Genomic DNA, 22531 nt, shown 5'->3' with positions numbered 1-22531 from the left:
ATATCCTCATAGAGAAAAAATGTACCAAGTTTTGTCTTAATATCTTCAAATGATTTTCAAAGTTGAAAAATCAAGATATTGAACAATATATGGCAATGCTGCCAATAGTACCTAAACTTTTCTTAGAAAAGAAAAAAGCAGTACTGATCAACATTGGATTTATTTTATTAATATGTCTTTAACATAACACAATAATACATTAATCAACTAATACAGCAAAATCGAACATCAACTGGCAAAGTATACATAACAGTAAAATGCAGGTAAGTGTGTTTAAGCATACAGAACTAATGGTACAGTTTCACATAATCAAACAAAATGAAGAAATGAACAAAATGAAGCACATAGCACAGTTTTCACTCACAAGTCCTAAGAATTAACAAGATTTTTGAAATCTTGAAAGAATGAACCAAATGTGTAACCTGTACAACCATAAAAGCATTAGCTGCAAGTACATTACAAACATACAACTCAGTCTCTAAGACAACATGTTATAAAGACATTTGTAATTCAGTATTAAAAATAATTAAAAAACATGATTTTTGACAAGGTAATTTTTTTTAAGTTTGTTGTAGTAGAATATATATCTTATTTGTGTTGCCATGGCAACCATCAGCACAAAGCAACTATTTTCCTTAAAAAACATGGTTTTCTTTATTAATGGTCTATTCCAAACTGAAAACATAATTTAAAATTTTGCCATTCGTTTGCATCCCTAATAATTTTGTATACATTTTTATTAATATTAAAAGAATCATTGCGGGGCTAACAAAGTAGTAATTGCTTCAAATACTGGGGGTTGTTGATATTCCAACTATATAAACAGTATGACTGGCCCTTCATTTTTTCTTCATATTTCTGGTTGTCATTCAGAATGATTGTTAATTAACTAGGGTATTTTGCTGATGGAATGTCCAGATTGTTCATACAACTAACACAAAATTAATGCTGACTTGTAATATTGTTAAAAGCAGTCACCATGGCTAAGACATCATCAACAAGTTTTGATTTACAATTGTAACTACACTTGTATGCAATCCAGAAACATTAAATGACTAAAATCTGTATAAAATGTGTACTAGTCTGTACTTCTTTGTATAATAATGCTGATGGCTTAAAATATGACCCCAAAAGTCCAACTATACAATACAAGCTGCAATTATGTGGTGACACATCAGATATATCATATTAATCGCTCGAAACATCCATGTCTACCCTGGCATCAGAAGTTCTTACTTCTTACAGAAAACTGTACACAGAACCTTCCACTACATCCAGTGAGTATTTCGTTAAAAAAACACAAGCACATTTGACAAGTTGACTGGCAACAAGAATGCAGTGCCATTTAAGTCCATTGCTGTTTAAGAAACAGTTAATACAAGAATGGCCAAACACCAGAAGATAAATGTCTCTTCCTTAATTTCAATGTTCAGGCTAAAGGGCACACTCCAAGTGCATGCTCTCTGAGCTGAGCAGCACTTATGAATCTGGTGTATGTTATCCCAGCTGAGCAGAATGTGAGAATCTGGTTCAGTATCATGATCAATATTAGAAAAAGTAAATTTATACAGAAATGTCACTATGTGTCAGACAGCTGCTGAAATAAAGAGTATTTTTAACTCTAACTTTCTTTTTGGTCAGTATAACTGTAGTTAGCGCACTCGCTCCTCACCAAGGCGACCCGGGTTCGAATCCCAGCCTGGGCGCATGTGAGTTTGGTTAGTGGTCACCAAGCTGGACAAGTTTGTTTTCTCCGGGTAATCTAGTTTCCCCAACAACACAAGACCACACTCTCATGCAACATCATGCCAACGAGAGTGATTAATATAAGTTGCAATAGCTTGTTTCACAATCGTTGTAAAATTAAACAAGTTTTAACAAACTGCACTGAATAAAAAAGCACCTTGGAGCAAATTCCAACACATGTCTGTTTTTCCCACCAAGTCAAAGAAGGGGTATAACTCAATAATTATTAAAGCCAGTTTTATGGCCTTGCTATACATGTGCATGTTGTCGCTGGCAAACCTGTCTACTTAATGTCATTTGAATTTATTAAAAAGCTTTTGAGTTATCGCTAACTTTAATGTGTATGCACTACGATGCTGATTCTGACATGACTTTCACAATACTCAGACCATTTTTAAAAAAAAATCCATTTAAAACAAGATCTGTCTTAGGACAGCACCCTCAACTAAATGCCGCTTCTTAGAAATGAACACAATAATGATGTAATATGTGCCTGTCAAAAGCACTTTTAAAAAAAAGAGTCAAATTTAAAAGTAAGAAGAAACATCGTAAGGTGATAAAACCTGGTTTTCAATGATTGAAAGAAGAACTTCACCCTTTGTTCGGCAATTAAGTTTCAACTGTTTTTTTCTCTCTACTTTTAATAACAGTGACCTTGACCTTGACCCCCCCAAATACAATCCCATAAATGTCCTCCATAATCTCTTCCTACATACCAAGTTTGGTCACAATATGTCAACCATTACTTAAGTTATATAGTACCAAACAGTTATCCATTTTTAGTAACAGTGACCTTGACCCTAAGGGTCTCATGAAAGGTCTCCATAAACTTTAACTATATACCAAGTTTGGTCACAATATATCAACCGTAAGTTAACTTAAGTTATTCCATACCAACTGTTTTTCTATTTTTAGTAACAGTGACCTTGAAAGGTCTCCACAAACTCTTCCTTTAAACCCTGATTGGTCACTGTATGTGAAACCCAACTTAAATTATTCAATACCATAGGTGAGTTTGACGCTGCCGTCCCGCTGGTCCACCCAAACAACAACATACAACAGTCTTATAGCTAGGTTAAAAAATATAAAAATGTGGCTGACAAAAGCAAAAAAACAACAAAAAAACCAAACTAAAAACAAGGGCTATAATTTGTATTAAGGATTAATATGGAGTTTTGCAGCCTAATTGTGTGATAGCTTCAGTTTGAAGTATGAAGGCCATTGAATGAGCAGTATTCGAGATCTGAGTTAAAACCCAATGAAGCCAAAAAAACTTAAACGAAGCTTAAAAGTTGAACAAGGGCCCTAATATGTATTTAGGATGATATGGAAAAATGTAACCCAACTACCTGATGACCCTTAACAACTTTGTAAAGTATAAGTCAAATGAATGAAGGGTATTAAAGTATTTAGTAAAAATCCCAAATTACCCTTAAACTTTTCCTGGACACAATGTGCCCTTAAACTGTAACCGAAGTTCTGAAGACAATCAGGGGCCATAATTTGTACATAGGATGAAATGGTGTTATGGTACCTAACTGTAAGATGGGCATTAATAATTATGTGAAGTATGAAGTAAACTGAATGAAGGGTATAGAAGTTAATAGTGGTAGTTTAAATCCCACTTTGCCCTAAAACTTTAACCTAAAAAATGTGCCCTAAAACCATAATATGTATTAAGGATAATATGGAGATATGTAACCACCTTGTGTGATGGTCCTGAACAACTGTGTGAAGTATTTAGTGAATTGAATGAAAGGTATTGTGAGTTATAAGTGTAAATGCCAAATTGTCCTAAAACTTAAACTGGACGCCAACACTTGGGCGAGTAGTACAGCCTCCTTATTCTTTGAGTAGTTGAGCTAAAAACACAATTTGTAATGAAAGACTACCATAATTATCAATGGTAAAGTACAAAAAATAAACAAATATGAAACGATCAGACTTTCTGCACTTTTAAACAACCCAAACAGAATCATTCAAACATTGTATGCTCCAAATAAATCACACAGATGCATTTCTGAAATGCTGAACACAGACTTCAGTAACAGAAATCTCAGTTAACCACTATATCAAATGGCACACATATAATGAATGGGCCTGTATTTTACCCATAGGAATCCATTCAAATAACATAATACTCTATTATGCATATACATTGACAATGGTTTTGTATGAAATGCATATCATAAGTGTTATCTATTCCAACTTTCTATCAGTCAGTACATTATAGCTGTTAGGATGACATCAGTTATACTGTCATGACTGTTACATGTATGAAGTAATAAAAAATAATTTATAAATGCAGTATTTATCAGATTTTACTTTTTGAGTCATTACTTTATGTGTAATGCCCCATGAAAAAAACATAAAAAAGTAAAAAGACTTAAGTTAATAAAAGTTCTAATATTTTTCGGCATGTACTAAACCATGCTCTCTATAGTGTACCTAGAAATACAATCTATGTTAACAATGCCAAGTTTATCTCGAATACATCAGTAAAACAGCAGATACATATTGGTAAAATCTTAGTAACTTATTTGGTATAAGTGACATTAAAATTTGATAAGACTGAGGCTTGAGGTAGAAGGTGTGTTCAGGTGGAATCTTCCTGTGACAGCCGTGCCATTTTCACTGGACATGGGCCCTCACTTGTCTCCAAATTGGCTTTCGCTGAATCACGCTTTGTGCAATTCTGCAGGAATAGAGAAATCATTCAAATATTATTTCTTACCTACCTGGTACACTGCAATGCATGTATAATGCAGACTGGTCTACTCTCTTGTCAACATTTGCATTTAAGGTTCACATTTATATCCATATGGGTGAGTTGTAGTACTATGATTGTAATTGTATTTCATTTAATCTATCACAAAAACCACTATTATTGGCAAGTAGACACAATTCTGTAAATTTGAATAACTACAACAAAACTATTCTTACTTTTCTATCCCATTGTTGGTGGAGATATCGCAATAAAATATTGGTCTTTTCTGTTGTTATCACTGAAATAAAAAAATAAAAATATATATATCTATATACGTCAAGACTTCAATACATCACTGTTACAACAATTTGGATTGAAAAAGTTAACAAGCATGACTTCTTTTATGTTATTTAACCCTGCTTTTCACCCTAACAAACTGACCGTTGATCCCCCGCTAGGTTAAATAAAAGGCAAGTGAAATTGATACAATGCACACCAGAGCATAAGTGTCCATGTAATATTAACATTTCAAGATATGAAGTTTCTGAGTTTTAAAATGATACCTTAAAGCTGCACTCTCACAGATTGAACGTGTTGGCAACTTTTTTATTTTGTGTCTTGGAACGAGCCAATATTTGTGAAAATCCATGGAAACCAGTTATATTAGACTGCTGACAAAAAAATTTTTGCAGATTTTTATATTTATGTTCAAAAAGTAATGCTTATGCATTTTTCTTACCGGTTTGAGCCATAAAACATTACTTTTCGAACGGAAATATGAAATTCTACGATCTGATTTTTTTGTCAGCAATCATATATCATTGGTTTGCAGATATTTACACAAAAAATTGCTCTTTCCAAGACAAAAAAAAAAAGTTGTAAAAATGGTATATCCCTGAGAGTGCAGCTTTAATATTGCGTGTTAAGATCAAAATTAGTATTAATCAATCTTGAAATACATGAATTGAGCCCATTACATAGACAATAACATATACTCAATGCATCAAAAAGCAGTTACATATGTTATTAAAATATAATGTTTCTCAAGAAAGATAAAATCATTTTCTGAAAATTGTCCAAGATATTATTCCCTGAAGATTACCTTGTTCAGATGGATGATCCTTTGTACATATATACACTGAGGGTTTTTTTACCTGAAAAGCAAATAAAGACTTCAAGACAAAATTATAAAAAACATGAAACAATGGCATATGTAAACTGCTCAAATTCTCAACAGATGTAATAAAGAAAACCAATCCATTATCACTCAAATTCATAAACAAACATTAAAGCAGCTTTGGTGAAAAAAAAAAACTTTACTGCATCATTTACAATTGCTTACACTAGATTTTAATCCAGTTTCTGAATTAAATCTTGTGAAATTGTTTTCATCGTAGGATGGCAACTCCTTCAGAAAGTCAGCCTGAAAGAACAGAACAGAAACATTAAAAGAGAATTAAAATATCTAATTTTGCATTGTTTTAAATTGTTCATATATGCATATCAGGAAGCTGATAACAAGGATATCTCGGAAAACGGCTATACACATGGTGCCTGAATGTTGGATTTTCCAATTCAGATTTTACAACCCAGACCTCATATGCAGTATCGATACCTCTTTATGCATACTTAAGTTTCAAAATTTTTGAACAGTGATGGTAAGTATGCATATTTCTTTTTACATTTCACCCTAACATTTACATTTCACCTTACCAATGTGTGGGTCAATGCCTCTTCAAAATCCAAAAATGTGAATGTGGATGAGTCCAGGAAAATGCTAAATTTACACATTAAATATAAATTAAATTTACATTAATCTAACAATGTTTAAAGTCTATGATTTTCTTCACTTTAAGAAACCTCTTTGATATAAGATATTTGAGGTTAAATTTTGAAGTGAAATGTATGACACAGCCCATCCCCAATATATCATACAGCACAGATTGAAAGACAATATGGCCAAAATTGAAAAAAATATGACTAAGATTAAACCATACAGCCAGGACTTTTGACCATACAGCCAGGACTGTTAAACAGACACAAATTGACGGATCAGATACAGACCATATCTGATATTTCTTTAGTATACTGCCGTATTGTTAGCTTATCTTCGACATATAGTCATGGCTATGTAATGTATTAGTCCAAGCAAATTTCGTCAAGAGAATTTTATACAAAGCAATTCTCTTTGAAAAATGAACTGCAACATAATGCTTAGTTTAAAGACGATATGTTGATTAAGCATTTCCCTGACATGATGCCACTAGCACTGGTGGCAGCTATATTAGAACACTCAAAACCAGTAGTGAAAGCGCAATTTGAAACTGAACAGTAAACGTATCATTTGATAAATGATCGTTAAATAAATTGTAGACTATATAAGGCTTTTTTAAATCAGAAAAGCGGACATCAACATACCATTTTTCACTTATTGGAAGTCTGTCAAAATGACGTCTATATCTTTAAAACGTTTGAAATTGAAATGTGTACTAATCGGGTTCAGCGGTACCCAATGAACGAGGGAGAATTTTTTTATGCCGAACAACCTTTTTTAATTGAAAATGGTGCACACACATGTTTCTATCTGGATAATCGACCGATATTATATATAATCGTATACAGTATGTATGTATCGAAAGCATACAACTTATTGCAGTATAATAATACCTAAAGACAATTCATTATTATATTATAACAATAGTCGGTCAATAGCTTTCATAGCTCTGTTATGTCATACCGACTGAAAATAAAATTCGATTTGATTTGATTTGATTATATACAATTATATAGTTATAAACTGTCAAATATGCTGTCACATTGACCAAAAATCCTAATTGACCGAGGCTATAGTCGAGGTTAACAATGATTTTGCGGTCAAAATGCACTGCATATTTTAGTCCATTCATTCTTATAGATCATGTTATAATATATATAATTATATAATATTAAAGTATATGGTACATTGTGTGGTAGCAACAGGAGATAATAAGCCTTTGATATTGACTGATTATATCGGTCACTGAACAACACATATCACTGAACAACATGAGCAATATTTAATTTGAAATGCTTGTATCAACCTGTTATAACTCTAAAAGAATCCTTAAAAAAAGTCTGAATCATACACTTTATTTTGGTCGAGTTGACATGTGGAAGAAGTTAAGTAACATAAACTTAAATAATTGTGGTGGCATACATGTAATAGTAACTTGCACAACGTGCATTAATCAAAGAAAGTTTTTCATTTTATTATATACCCATCATAAATACACACGCAATACATATCGCAAAATACGGTGTAATCTCTCTAAGGGTTTAAACACCGCTTGTTCAAGCGGCAGGTATACATGTGAAGCTCTAGTTAAAATGGAACAAACATTAAGATTAGGACATATATATGTTCACAGGATAGCCCATAAAGTTTTACAACTTAATTCCAATGGGATCCTTTTAAATACAAATCGTCAAAGGTCAAAATATTGGTTCCATTTAAATATTACTATCACAGATACACAGAAATAGGTACATGTAGCTAATATTTTATAATAAAATATGAAATCTGAGCATTCTTTGTTTGCCATGTACAGTTTGTGCAATCTTTAAATCCATTCTCATATGCATATATGTTTTCGGATTTGTTTATACAGATTGCCAGTTTGTTCCAGTCAATTATAGCTTGTCTTAAAATTAATGTTGCTAAAACTAAAATATGTATTTTTGAAAAACGAAAAACATTGAATCGTTTTGTTTGGTCCATTAATAATAATGTTGTCGAAACAGTGGATAGCTTCTGTTATTTGGGTATAAAATTCAATTACAATGGAAGTTTTGTAAATGCAGTTAAAACGCTGAAAGACCAAGCTTTGAAAGCATAATAATCACCTTTTATCAATTTTTGGTAGGGTTGAACTCGACGTTAAGACCAAACTGTTATTGTTTGACTCTATGATTGCTCCTATTCTTATGTATGGTTGTGAGGTTTGGGGTATATATGACATATCAGAGCACTTAAATTTTGATGTAAGATCAAATCTTCCCCAACCTCGCTTATAAATAATATATATTGTGAACAAGTTAGTGGTGCTAGTTTTGTTGACTGCAATGCTAAGGATAACTGGTCTAAATCTGTAAAGAATGTGTTAGACACCCTCGGTTTTAGTTATGTTTGGTCTTCTGATCATATAAACAATTCTTGTTTTATATCATTAAGACAACGCCTCCACGATCAATATGTACAGCAGTGGACTGATACCATTCATTCACAACCGAAATTAAATTATTATAAACAATTCAAGGTAAATTTTGAATTTGAAAAGTATCCCGAATTAAATATTAATGATAAATATAGAATTGCATTATATATGCAAAAAGCTACAGAATTGCATTATCGAGATTCCGACTATGTTCTCACTCTCTTGAAATAGAAGTTGGAAGGTTTAATAATGTTGCACGTTAAGAACGAAAATGTAAAGTATGCAATACTAATATGGTTGAGTCTGAATTTCATTTTTGCTTGCTTGTCCTTTTAATTACGATTTACGTCAACAATTCAATATTTCCAATTTATGGAATACCTTGAATAAATTTAGGGTTTTAATGTCTTCAAAAAACACAAACATAAGAATTGTATATAAATACATTTACAATGCTTTTCAACGACATTCTGCCAGCATTGATGCAGTTGCTTCTCAGTTACAATAAAGTAAATTATGATTGTGTTCTTTATATTATGTACGTGTGTTTTTTTTCTTTAGTTTATTTTATATTTGTCATCTTTTCAATTTGTGTACATCTCATCCTATGTGTATGTTCATGGCCAAAGGCTTATGTATTGCCGATATTGCCAATAAACTTGAAACTTGATAATAGAAAGTATAATTGGTAAAACATGTCCCTGAAGCACATAAAAGTTATATTCTGAGCCTCTAGTATCATGTAAATGCATGTCAGACATTTTGTTGAAATTACTAAACGTATAGGATGTACTTTTTATGGACTTCACAATTTTATAAACATGGTTGAGTCTTATAGTTGCTTTACTCTATATCCAACCATCCAATTTTATTAAAATCAGATGAATTCAAATGAAATCTACATTTATACCATGTATTAATATAATGACTTAGCAGAAAACCGCTGTCCAATACAGCGCCCCGTTCTATTTCACAGAAGTTTGTAAGACAATGGTATGAACATTGCATTTGTTAGAAAAAAATCTGAATTCAGAAAGTTTACGTTTTTATCTAAAAATAATACATTCAGTTTTACCCAAGTGCAATGAAAGCTTATTGTCTACAAGCCATTCCTTACAACTTTCTAGTTCTTTCCCAAGTGTTTCTGCAAAAAACATTTGGATCCTTATGTATAAAATATAGCACTGTCATCTGCATATCAAATCAATTTACATGTTTCTTTAATACTAATCCTCATGTGATTGATATAGCATAAAAACAAATGTGGCCCAAAATACTACCCTGGGATACACCACAAGAAATATTCCTAACATTAGACACAGACATTATTATATTGTCGTCTTTCGTCTTGATAAGTAAGAGTTAATACTTATGTGAAAAACTACAGAGACAAAATCAGTAGCCAAAAGTTTAAAACCACACATCAAACTCCACGCCCATAGCTTTCAATTTGTCTCAAAAAATGACATGATTAACTGTAGCGAACGCACTTTGGAGGTCTAGCATGATCATGATTGAGCTTTGTGTTTTTATATAATCACTCAAGTGTATAAGGCAGGTACCATTCGAGTAGTTTCCTATACAGCCACGTTGGAATATGTACAAAATGCCATCTTTAACAAAAAACGAATCTAGTTGGTGCTCTTTCAATTACCTATGATACAATATATAAAATGCAAAGAGGTGTATAGTTAAAGACATCTGATCGGTCATTTTTCTTGAACAAAGGTTTAATTTAAGCCTCTTGAAGATCGCAAGACACTGCATTTATTCTGTGCATTTATTTATTATTGTACATTTATAGCTAAATTTGCATAACGGTGACATATATAGGCCCATGGGGCCGGGTGTTCTCCTTCTGTCTTTATCAATCCAGTTCCTGATGTATATATCACATGTCACGGTACTTAACAATTGACTTACTGAGAGAAGGAAGTTTCGAAGCTTTTAAAATGTTTCGCTTCTGTTGCTCTTTCAAGCTGTCAATGCCGTTAAATTTAGAAAGCCTAGCTGGTTCTACAGTATGCTATTTAGCCTTATTTTGAATTCCATGTTATTCTATTCACTTTTCCTATCTCCCAAACAAAAACTTTTAACTTTTTTGTTGAATTTGAAATTACGTCTGATGTATATGCTCTTCCGCGGAAAACTACTTTTTTTATTTTTAATTAAAAAGGTAAAAGTCGACAGGGTGTACCGTATGCAGCCGAGCATTAACGACAACTTTGCAAGCGCCCAGACTTTCGGAAACAACAATGCGCATGCGTTAAATTTGACAAGATGTCGGACGACGAATTTATGTGCGATGATGATGAAGAATATGATTTGGTCAGTTTACTTTCAATAACAGCAATTTTGCACTTGATTTTTTAGATTTGCACATACGACTTTATTTCGACACCAAGTTGTCAAAGCTTCACGTAGCAAACAAATATTTTTTTTAGCTTGTTCAAAATACGCCGGTCGTGCATTTTTCTTTTATTACAATTGTAAACAATATTTTTTAAAGCTGCACTCTCACAGATTGATAGGTTTGACATCTTTTAATATTTTATTTTTCGTTGAATGATCCAATTTTTGCGTAAATGTCTGGAAACCAGTGATATTAGACTGCTAGATTACAGTTTTCATATTTACAATTGAAAATTGATGTTTTATGTTTAACTTTTATGGCTAAATGCGTTGCTAGTCTAAAATAATAGATATAATAGATGTGTTATATGGGATAATATTTAACCATGTAAGTGCAAAGCTATTTTGCACAAAACAAAGCATTAAATGCATTAAAACACATGATTCACCGTTCCAATGAAACAAAACTTGACTGACACCGATCCTAGTCCAAATAATTGTACGTTGACGGATTTTTTTTTAGATTTTTGATATGGCAAATCCTTCAAGTACAAATTGTTTAGTATCAAAAGTGGGTAGTTGTTCCGATCAGGATTCCGGGTTAAAGCATATAGCGTCTATAAAATATCATAAAAACAAGAAATATTACCAGATAATATTATTTCATATTAGTTCCGTACACAAAAAATAAATATCCAACTTATAATTATGAGTTTGACAGCTTTTCTTCATTTCATTCTGTCAAAACATACCGATATATACATGAAGGGCACCTGCAAGGCTTCAGGGCACAGTTTTAAATCGCTCGGAACATTTCGGCCATGGCCGAGTTGTTAAGACTGTATAACGAGGTCTATCTCAAAGCTTTGTCGGAGGAGGCCGAGTTATTACGATTGTATCGAGTTGTTCCCCTTCGCATAATTGTTGTCTGTGTGAGTCAACTTTCGTTTTATTGGAAAGGTAAACAACTTGTTTTATTGCATTAAATGCTTGATAAGTGCAAAATAACATTTCACTTACATGGTAAAATATGAATATAACTCTTTATGATCAATTTCAACCATAAAATATTTCACTTAAAACAATTTTAATATTTTTAAAACACCCCCGTTTTTTGCACATTCCCGTTTAGACGTCAGGGATTGGAAGAATCCCATATAACACGTCTATTATTTTCGACTAACACAGACCCCAATTATGCCAAGCGGAACAACTCGACCCAATCGTAATTACTCGGCCACTTCCTACAAGCTTCGAGATAGACCTTGTAAATATAATCGTAACAACTCGGCCATGGCCGAAGTGTTCCGATTGTTGTAACGCTGTGAACTGCAGCCTTGCAGGTGCCCTTCATGCATATATATTGTTTTGTTTTGACAGAATGAAATGAAGAAAAAACCATCAAACTCATAATTATATGTTTGATATGTATTTTTTGTGCATGGAACTAATATCAGGGGTCGACACTAACCATTTTTCCAAGGGATCCCGAAGGGACACCAACATTTGAAATCAGGTGTCCCTTCCTGAAATTAGGAGTCCCTTCCATTTTTTACATTTTTTTCATTACTTAACCTGTTTTAATCACAGGTGCTCGTCACATTGCCTGAATACAGTAATACATACTTATTTCATATTTTCTTATTTTTTTATTTTTTATTTTTTATTTTTTTTTTTAATTATTTATTTATGTCGGTCAAGATAGTGAATATGTGTCATTTAAAAAAATATTCCACAATTTTTTGCCAGAGAGGAGATCAAATTCATGTCTGCTTAGCTAACAGAGCAGCTGGTTCTTATCCAAAGCTCATAAAATTCCACACAGCAATTACTTCCTGTTTTATCCTGCATAATGCATTTATCGCCACTTCCGTTGTATGTTGTTTTTATATATTAATCTGAATTTACATTGAGGGTGCAATTGAACAGGCTGGTGAAACTTGCCTTATCAGGCAATATTGCCCAATCTGGCAAATATTATATCCTATAGTTAAAAGAAAAGTCAATATTTATGCTTTGTTTACCGTGAAGCAACAACCTGTGAAATTCTGCGCACCCACAATAAAGAATTCAAGCTTTGTAGGTATTTTATTCAATAACCAACCTTAACACTTCCTTTTGCAGAGCATGTTATCACTGCTGTCAAAGTCATCAGAATTTGACTTTTGAATGAATAAGCTTGAATTCTTACACTAGTATTTGGAATAAAAACAAATCAAGTAGCCCTGATGTATAAAATCTGAATTTGAACAAGCCTTGAAAGCATTTCACTACAGCTTTAGTTTTGACTTCTGCCTTCAAGGCAAATATCATTATCAAATTAAAGCACAACAATATTTAATAGAATATAGACTGCCTTCATATCACCATAGTTATGAAACTATTTTTTATGTCAGGTCTTATCTTACTATGTAGGAATATTCAGAAGAGAGCAACTCTGAGCCAGATGTTGACCTAGAAAACCAGTATTACAACTCCAAGGCCCTGAAAGATGACGACCCTAAAGCTGCTCTTGACAATTTTCAAAAGGTAAACTATTGGATGTTAATTTCCATTAACGTCTTTGAAGAAAATTGCTTAAATAAAAGTTTGTTTTCCTGAATGATTCACCAAGTTCTAAGTTGGTTTCCTTTCATTATCCTGATGGTGCTTTCTTGGAGTTCTGCTTACTTCTTTCATGCTGTAAAATCCCATTTAATAACCCCATGTAAGATGAATGTGGCTTTGTTAGCCTGATTGAATTGATACTTATTGAAATAATGAAAATAATATTTCAAAATGTAAAAAAAGCAATGTTTCTTTGAAGTATTTGAATACAATTTTGCATGTCTTCATTTAAATTTTCAATAAACAAATATGCAACCACTCTTGTGAATTGAACAAAGCTGGATTTACAAATGTGCAGTGTTCGGATATTATATTAGTTGAAACTTATTTATTTCACAACCATCAGGAAACAAGTAATTACACCATTATTTAAATAACTCTCATTGGCATGATATTACGTGAGAGTGTGATCTTGTGTTGTAGAGGGATTTAGAGCACCTGAAGGAAATCCACTCGTCCAGCTAGGTTGCCACAATCCAATCTCACTTTCACACAGGCTGAGAATTTGCTAAAACAATGAGCTTTCAGGGATACTTTTTTTTTTTTTGGACATTGCTTATATATCCCTGTCTCGAGACTGTCATTGTCATAAATTCGTCAAAAGACACATTGACAGCCATTTAGGTGGAATGGCCGGGAATCAAACCCTTGGTGCTAACCACACAACCCAGTGCAGACCCCAAACACAGTGTGATGTGATGGCACTCTCTTTAAAGAAATAACTTTGGTTTTGGAAGTTTAATTTCTTTACAACCTTTTTCATGTTTTCATACACAATAATTAAACTCCAACTTGATTGTTGTAATGGTCTGTGTACCTACCTACTAATCACCATTGTTCGTGTCAGGTGCTGGAGCTTGAAGGGAAGGACAAGGGGGAATGGGGATTCAAGGCCCTCAAACAGATGATCAAGATCAACTTCAAACTGGTAAAGTGCCCACTACCTGCATATTTCTATCTCTGATACATGTCCAAACAATTTTGTGACACATGTATAATATAGTTAGTAATATTTTAGTTGTTTTTTTTTTGTCAGAAATATTGTTGTAATTGTGGCTTTCCAAGATTCATCAAGTGAACTTCATAACTATAGCAACTTACCCAATTCAATAGCCATTGACACATTTATTTGTAACTGACAGCATATATTGAGTGTTTAATGGCGACCAAACCTGTGTTAAGTTTTAACTGTTACAATGAGCAGTGTTACCTCGACTTCAGAGCAACTATGATGAGATGATGAAACGATACAAGCTGCTTCTCACATACATCAAGTCTGCAGTCACCAGAAATTACTCCGAAAAATCCATCAACTCGATATTGGACTATATCTCTACATCAAAACAGGTAATTGACATTGATTGTTCCACCTAAAGTAATTATCACTATGAGCATCTCTTTTTAGGATTCAAATTCTTTATTCGATTCAGGCCACCGGTGAATGTTGGACACAACAAACATGGCGTAGCATAAAAAATGTACTTTGCTAAGTTTTTTTCAATTTCATCTTATGTTATATTAAATAACATATAAAATGTATGCATGTTTGATTGATATATTTACATAGAAGAGATTTGATTCTTAGTCCAGTAAAAGCATACCAGTACACTTCATTGCAAAATGGTATTCAGTTTAAATTTCTAGTTTGTATAAGTCGACACAATCTATTATCATAAGAGTCATAATACATGGTTATCTGCCTGATGTAAGTTCTCTCTTTGCTCAAATGTTGTAAACCTTGTTTTAGTCGCATTGTGGTATTGTAAGTTTGCGCATTCAATTTAACACACACAATTTAGTGCAGTCTATTCCAACTGCCTTGTTCCATATATAGTTGCTAAAATTCAATAAAACAGATCATGCTCTTCTGTAGAGTCACAGTTCTCACACCTTGTTGTTGGGAAAGTAGGATAATCTGTTTTAGTGTAGTTTAATGCTGATATCTCTCTCAAGCTATCCTTTAGCATTGTTTTAAAAAAAATTCAATCTTTTTAAAAACACTTTTTTCCTAGATGGAGTTGCTACAGAATTTCTATGAGACAACTTTAGATGCATTGAAAGAAGCGAAGAATGAGCGTCTATGGTTTAAAACTAACACAAAGCTTGGGAAGCTATACTTTGACAGGGGAGACTTTAACAAGCTTCAGAGAATCCTCAAACAACTACACCTGTCCTGTCAGGTAAGCACTTGCCCATTTTATACTGACAATCAATAAAAAAGCAAGACTTTCAAACCTTTCAAAGAATGGCATTCAATTTCAATAATTGTCTATGTAAACTACAAACATGTAAGGAACAAACACCAAAATATAAAAGCCTTTAAATCAAACACGGTAAAGAGAGTTGCTAATGCATACAAGTGCATGGAAATTTTACATTACCTGCACAACTAAAAGTCAACTAAAACCCACCTCATTTTGATTTAATGTAATATTGTATTGTCTAAATTGTAAGCAATTTTAACAATATATATAACATATTCAGGACATACGCATTGAACAAAGTGTGCTCTGAGAAAAATCAAATGTTCTTTCTAAATTGAATTCCCAAAACAAAGTCATTTATAAATTATTAAAATAAAGGTTTTTTGCACTCTGTATAAAGCATTAAAGTTTTCAAAAGCATTGTTAAAGTTTGATTTATATAAGCATGGTCTTTTAAAATGCCATAGAAACAGATAATAACATCCATAATGTTCGGGCTTACATGAGACATTACAACAATAAATACCTTAATAGACTAGCATTTGAAACAAGACCACACATCAAGAAGAATTCTTGATCATTTTGAACACAAACCTGGCAGTAACAAGAAATTTTCAAATACAGAGATAGCTTTTTGGGGAGGAGTGCAGTACACAGGAACCATAATTCTATCTTGGTGTATTGAGAGTTATTGCCTATTATTTATTTTTATACTTAATGTTTGTCCTGAGCATGACTCTAAAGTTCTTCTAGGTATTGATTCCAATGTCACATACAGAAAGCTCTTATTGAGGAGGAGTTTAGTGTACCAGAACCATTTTTCTTTCCTTGGTTTTATCTAGAGTAAAAAGCTTATTTCTGTTAATTCAAAGAATGATTTCAAAATAAGTTGACACATATGCTTATTACATCAAATGAAACACTGTATATCCACAATCAATTCCTTTTCCTTTAAAGTTCCGTAATAGGATCTGAAAATGTAAACTTTCCCAATTCATATTCTATATTGTTTGTGTCAGCTCATTCATTCCATAAATGATATGAATGATTTTAATATTGATTAGGACAAACCCTCTCAACATAGAGTGCAAGTGTTCATGATCATGCTTCTGTCCACAACCATCTACTTTTACATATTTGTCACCAAATAAAATAATGTAAGTTAAAGTTATAAATATGCTTGATGATGGTTTTATAGACTGATGATGGTGAGGATGACTTGAAGAAGGGAACTCAACTGTTGGAGATTTACGCCCTCGAGATTCAGATGTACACAGAACAGAAAAACAACAAGAAACTCAAGGTAACAACATAGCTTTATCATCAACATCAATTGAACATGACAGATTGAAGGGAACAATATCTCTGTAACAGGATTTTAATAAATCATTGACAATATCCGACTGAATACTGTTCACATAAATTTTTATCAAGCTCAGATACATTTGAGCTTTTCTGTCTTTTGAAGAGAAGAAGTCGTGCATTCACTATTGTGATAGCATTGGTGTTAGCATCATTTTTATTGCATTGCAAAAACTTTAGCCTTCGCCATAACTCAAAATATATGATTGCAGAGATAGTTCCCACGTGTATAGCATGGCCCATAAATCCACAGCACTCTTGTTGTTTAAAGTCATGACTATCAATCTTGATGCATGTATATAGAGTTAGTAAAATGTGCTGTATGATGACTTGTTTATAACTGTAATGTTCCTGACTTTGTATTTATAGGCGTTATATGAACAGTCCCTTCACATCAAGTCTGCCATTCCCCACCCACTGATTATGGGTGTTATACGGGAGTGCGGGGGAAAGATGCACCTCCGAGAGGGAGAGTATGAAAGAGCCCACACCGACTTCTTTGAGGCCTTCAAAAACTATGATGAATCTGGATCTCCTAGGTATAGACAGATAACAGTCAAAATTTTACAGCTTAACTGCCTAATTGTCAGTATGATGTGTTTTACACACACAAACAAATATAAGTCTTTGGTCTATTAACGTTCAGCTGTAATACCTTCTTAATTCAAATTCTTAACCAGGGTTTTAATATTTAAAAAAAATCCAAAAGTCAATTGTTTTGTTAATTTATTGACCAAATACAGTACATTAAAATACACTTATTGTCAATTCCTCTGTGGAGTTGACATACAATGATCTCAAGAAACCTGTCATAATTGTACTCTAAAGCATAAATAAGTAAATTCAGATCCAGTTTTGTTAGTGACTGTTTGTTGATATTTTCAGGCGAACAACATGCTTGAAGTATTTAGTTCTGGCAAATATGCTTATGAAGTCTGGCATCAACCCGTTTGACTCCCAGGAAACCAAACCCTACAAGAACGACCCAGAAATACTCGCAATGACCAACCTTGTCAGGTAGTACTGCTAGCAGCCTGCTAATGTAGTTAAATTGATATTTATACATTGTACCGTAAACGACTGGTTATAAGACGCACTTTTTCCCCTCAGATTTCGATGTAAAAAATGCCTGCATCTTACAAACAGTAACGAAGCTTTTGACATTCTTTTCTAAGGTCGATTTCAGGCCGAAATTGGCTCTTCAGAGAAATAAATGGTGAAAAATTAATTTGTTTAGATTTATGTAGAAAGGGATGGTAATTTATATCCTTAGATCAAGATTTGTCATACTTGATGAGTTGGGAAACTTAAATGACTGCTAATCTGCGTAATACCTCTGTAATAGTCAGTATTATTGAATTGCATCAGTTCAGATGTATTCATGTTCTGTTAAAGTGCACCTGATACCTGCAATTTCAAGCTTGGATCCAGAAGAAATGTTTTCCCTTTCAGTTCTTATCAGAACAATGATATAAATGAGTTTGAGAAGATCTTGCGTACAAATAGGCGAAACATCATGGAGGATCCCTTTATCCGAGAACATATCGAGGACTTGCTACGAAACATCAGGACGCAAGTTCTCATAAAACTCATAAAGCCTTACACAAGAATCCACATTCCCTTCATCTCAAAGGTAAGTGTTGACCAATCATTGTATGTAAATAATTTGACAATAAACTATATAAATTTAGAGAGCGTCATTATTTGAAGGATTTACCTGGTCACACTATTAAACACATTATACACAGTTAATACCCAGAATGTCAAGTATTCATGTTATTTTCAGGAACTGAATATTGATCCATCTGAAGTAGAAAATCTCCTTGTGTCATGTATTTTAGACAAGTAAGTCTATTTTTTTGTGTATTTTACATTTATTTGAAAAAGTCATATTTTAGTGAATAATCTGTCTCACACCCAGGATTCACATTTGTTTTGATATTTAATAACTGGGCTACAGATTTGGTGTAAAATGGATTTAAATAATAGCACAAAATTGTATATATGGATGAACACTCAGAGTCTTGTATTTATGAGTTGTGTATATTACAGTACAATTGAAGGCCGTATTGACCAAGTGAACCATGTATTGGAGCTTGACCGGGAGGGTCAGCAGTGTGCCCGCTACAACGCCCTCGACAAGTGGACTCTCCAGCTACATTCACTTCACCAGGCTGTCATCAATAAGATCGCTTGAGACATGATGAGTCCAGTTAAGAACACTCCTCAGTGGTCCTTCCTAGGACAAGGCTCACATCTCTATTCTGGAACATTGGTTGATATAAATCTGCCTTTTGTTCTGATGGATACTTTCTGTCACAGAGTAGTTATTTTCACCAAGTAATGTTGCCCAGACAACAGATAAGTTACAAATCCCTCTGAAATATACTTATACAACTTAGCCCCCCATGAGCCAGGATAGCAATGCATTAATAATTAAGTGTTATTCCTAAGAGATATGATGTTGAGTGATTCATTTAAGTGTTATTCCTAAGAGATATGATGTTGAGTGATTCATTTAAGTGCTATTCCTGAGAGATATGATATTGAGTGATTCATTAAATCCTTTTCTGATATAATCTTTTAATAACAAAACTCATAAATGCAATGGTAATACTATAGAGTTGACCATTCAAGATTATTTGCATGGAATGGTGCTAAAACAACATGCATGTAAACAGCCTTGGTTCCTGTATTCATTTTTGTCATGCTCTGCATTGTATGATGAATGTTATTGTGATACTTTTATTTTGTTGTATAATAAAAGCAAAAAGGATGTCTTAATATCAGTCTTTCCTGTAAATAAGTCCCATGAGTGAAGGGAATGTTGGCTAGCATAGAAGGCGTGTCAGCTTTTTGTAGAAATCTAAAATAATTATGATAAAATTGCCAAAGAAGTTAATAAGAAGTTAATGTCATTGTTATGCCCCCCTTCAGAGAAGTTGGTGTATATTGCTTTGCATATGTCACTGTCGGTATACCAAACCTTGCCTGATTGTTAACTTATGTAGGATTGGGTTTATGGTCTTCAAACTTGTTAGGGATGTTGGTCAATGAACAGTAGATGCCCTACATGTATTGATATTGAGGTCAGTATGTCATTTTCATCTTGAAGGCAAAAAGCTTGTTCGATTGATAACTAATTGGTTGATAATAATATTAATATCTAGTATACTTGAATCTACGGTCCTCAAACTTTTTTGTAGAGCTTTTCTGATGGATAACTAGAGTTTGCTTGATCCCATGGTCCTCAAATTTGGTAGGCCTGTTGGTCATGACTAGCAGACGACCCTATCGATTTTGTGTGCATTAGGTCAAAGGTCACGGTCGTGGTGACCTTTTACGCAAAAGCCTCCGATTAATAACCGAGTATGCTTGACCCAACGGTCCTCAAATTTGGTACGGAGGTTGGTCAAAATATCACGATCATGGTGACTTGTGACACAAGAAGCTTTTCTGATTGAAAACTAGTAGGCCTGGCCCTACAGTCCTTAAACTTGGTAGGAAGGTTGGCCATGACCAGATGACCCCTATTTAATTTGAAGGCTACGGTCATGATCGCTGTGACATTGAGCACATAAAGCTGGCTCGATTGATAACTAGAGTATGTTAAGGCATATGTTCGTCAAATTCGGTAGTGGGGTTGGTCATGACCTGTGTATGACCCCTTTTGATTTTTTTAGATCAGCATGTCAGCTACTGACCTTAACACAAAAACCTTGTCCGATGAATACTAAGAGAACGCTTTGACCTACGGGCCTCAAACTTGGTAAAGAGGTTGGTCATGACCTTAAATTACTCCGCAGATATTTAATGCAAAATGCTAAATTGGCTGGCATTATGTGGCTTTGATGTTTTACCAACATCTCTTGTGCTTTTATAATGCAATAATGGCTATACGTCCGTAAGGCCCAATCGGGAGCATTTCTCACATGACTGTGACAGTTCTTGTTGAAGCTGTGTTAGTTCAGAAGCAGCTGACATGATCTACCATATTTTTTAGGATTTTACGTATGTAAAATACATTAACCATATCTTAACTTTTACAAAATAAGATCGAAGCAAAAACGCTGTGTATATACGTGCTACATCAACATGTTGCATGTGAACAATATCAACTATAGTTTTCGCCATAAATTGAACAAGTGGGTTTCTGGTCCCTCATCCGATGTTCCTTATTGCCAGCAGCCACATATTCTTCGTGAAACCTGGGAACATTTTCTTCGTGGAACTTGTACATAAAGATGCCTATTATACTTAGGTCAATATCGTTTTGTTTTTTTATCAAATCCGGGAAAACAAAGTCACTAGAGCAAATATTTAATATGTAAAGGCCACATTTTTTCTCCCAGTCCTCATGGAACTGTAAAAATATAGAAATCGATAAAATCTAGATTAAGATATATTTTGGTCATGTCCAGTCAAAAAGAAGCCCACTCGGACTCTGTTTATTATTTCACAAAAAAACTCAAAATGAAGGTCACTTAAAGTAAAACGATTGTTTAAAATACTTGTTAAAGAAATGTATAGTTGCGCTGACGTATGCATTTTGAGTAATGTGATTTGCATGTACTGTTGATATTCTCATTTGTATTGCCTTTTTAGTATGCTTGCAAACTTTGACTGCGGTTCAAAAGACATGTACACTATCGCTGCTTTCGGTAACCCAACAATTGCAATAAACTATTTTTGTTATATTATTGTTTGCAGTCATAAGTGCATGTAACTTAATTGAAGCTTCCGTAAAATGAAATTGTCATTGCTCTACCAAGTAGACTAAATTAAGTACAAATGTAAATAGAAGATTTTAAAGGAGATTATGTACGCCAGTCCAGTACTCTGGAGGCATCGGCTTTTAGCACTTGTCCAGTCCTAGGGATCGTCGCTGTACAAGATAGGCATCGTCCCGTCCATGCTGCAGCGGTGGTCGGGAATGTTTGCGTAATTCAGGAGAATATCTGACTTTATTACGACACATTCAGACGACGTTATTTGTCCAGGCTTATTGGTCTCGATGTTTTAATGCATTTCATGATGTTATGAATCAGACAAAATCTGGCTAAATTGGTGTTGGTGCAGTAAAATTCCAGAACAATATATGTCGCTTTACTGTAGAAAATATTTTCAACCATGACAAACTAGATGACAAAGCTATATTACACGAGTTGCTTAGCCACGAGTGAAATACTTACTTTTGGTGTTTACAAGCTGAAATAGAATGCGAACTTACTCAGAAATTACGTCGTTAAAACTGTGTTCCAGCCCAGGGGTCGTATTCAATAAGCATCTTAGTGAATATTTTCAACTTAATTATGATTTCGTAATTTTTGTCATCGATTATTTTAAACACCCGCTTCTTT

The 22531-nt window shown here is 33.5% G+C and overlaps 2 protein-coding genes across 2 annotated transcripts; one reads left to right on the top strand and one right to left on the bottom strand.

Moving 5' to 3' along the window:
• Positions 1 to 144: 144 nt before the first annotated feature.
• LOC128229090 (DET1- and DDB1-associated protein 1-like) lies at positions 145 to 6919 on the bottom strand. The gene is made up of 5 exons (XM_052940751.1): positions 6872 to 6919; positions 5796 to 5876; positions 5556 to 5607; positions 4690 to 4751; positions 145 to 4441 (listed from the first exon to the last, which is right to left on the bottom strand). The coding sequence occupies exons 1-5, from the start codon at positions 6872 to 6874 to the stop codon at positions 4343 to 4345; spliced, it is 297 nt and encodes a 98-aa protein (XP_052796711.1). The 5' UTR covers positions 6875 to 6919; the 3' UTR covers positions 145 to 4342.
• Positions 6920 to 10894: 3975 nt separating this feature from the next.
• LOC128229083 (COP9 signalosome complex subunit 2) lies at positions 10895 to 19955 on the top strand. The gene is made up of 11 exons (XM_052940745.1): positions 10895 to 10974; positions 13414 to 13527; positions 14453 to 14533; positions 14827 to 14952; positions 15618 to 15785; positions 17008 to 17112; positions 17541 to 17710; positions 18057 to 18188; positions 18624 to 18804; positions 18958 to 19016; positions 19224 to 19955. Exons 1-11 carry the CDS (start codon positions 10927 to 10929, stop codon positions 19366 to 19368), a joined length of 1329 nt encoding a protein of 442 aa, XP_052796705.1. The 5' UTR covers positions 10895 to 10926; the 3' UTR covers positions 19369 to 19955.
• The last annotated feature ends 2576 nt before the right edge of the window (positions 19956 to 22531 follow it).

Source organism: Mya arenaria, chromosome 3, assembly GCF_026914265.1.
Source record: "Mya arenaria isolate MELC-2E11 chromosome 3, ASM2691426v1".
Lineage (NCBI taxonomy): Eukaryota > Metazoa > Mollusca > Bivalvia > Myida > Myidae > Mya > Mya arenaria.
This window is presented reverse-complemented; position numbering and strand designations above follow the sequence as displayed.

Excerpts from the sequence above, each read along its gene's own strand:
- LOC128229090 (XM_052940751.1), bottom strand. Across the intron at positions 5,608-5,795 it reads AAACTGGATTAAAATCTAGT|GTAAAAAAACCCTCAGTGTA; the intron begins GTAAGCAATTGT and ends TTTGCTTTTCAG. Across the intron at positions 4,752-5,555 it reads GGATCATCCATCTGAACAAG|TGATAACAACAGAAAAGACC; the intron begins GTAATCTTCAGG and ends TTTTTATTTCAG.
- LOC128229083 (XM_052940745.1), top strand. The coding sequence starts at position 10,927 with ATGTCGGACGACGAATTTATGTGCGATGATGATGAAGAATATGATTTG. Across the intron at positions 13,528-14,452 it reads CTCTTGACAATTTTCAAAAG|GTGCTGGAGCTTGAAGGGAA; the intron begins GTAAACTATTGG and ends TGTTCGTGTCAG. Across the intron at positions 14,953-15,617 it reads ATATCTCTACATCAAAACAG|ATGGAGTTGCTACAGAATTT; the intron begins GTAATTGACATT and ends CTTTTTTCCTAG.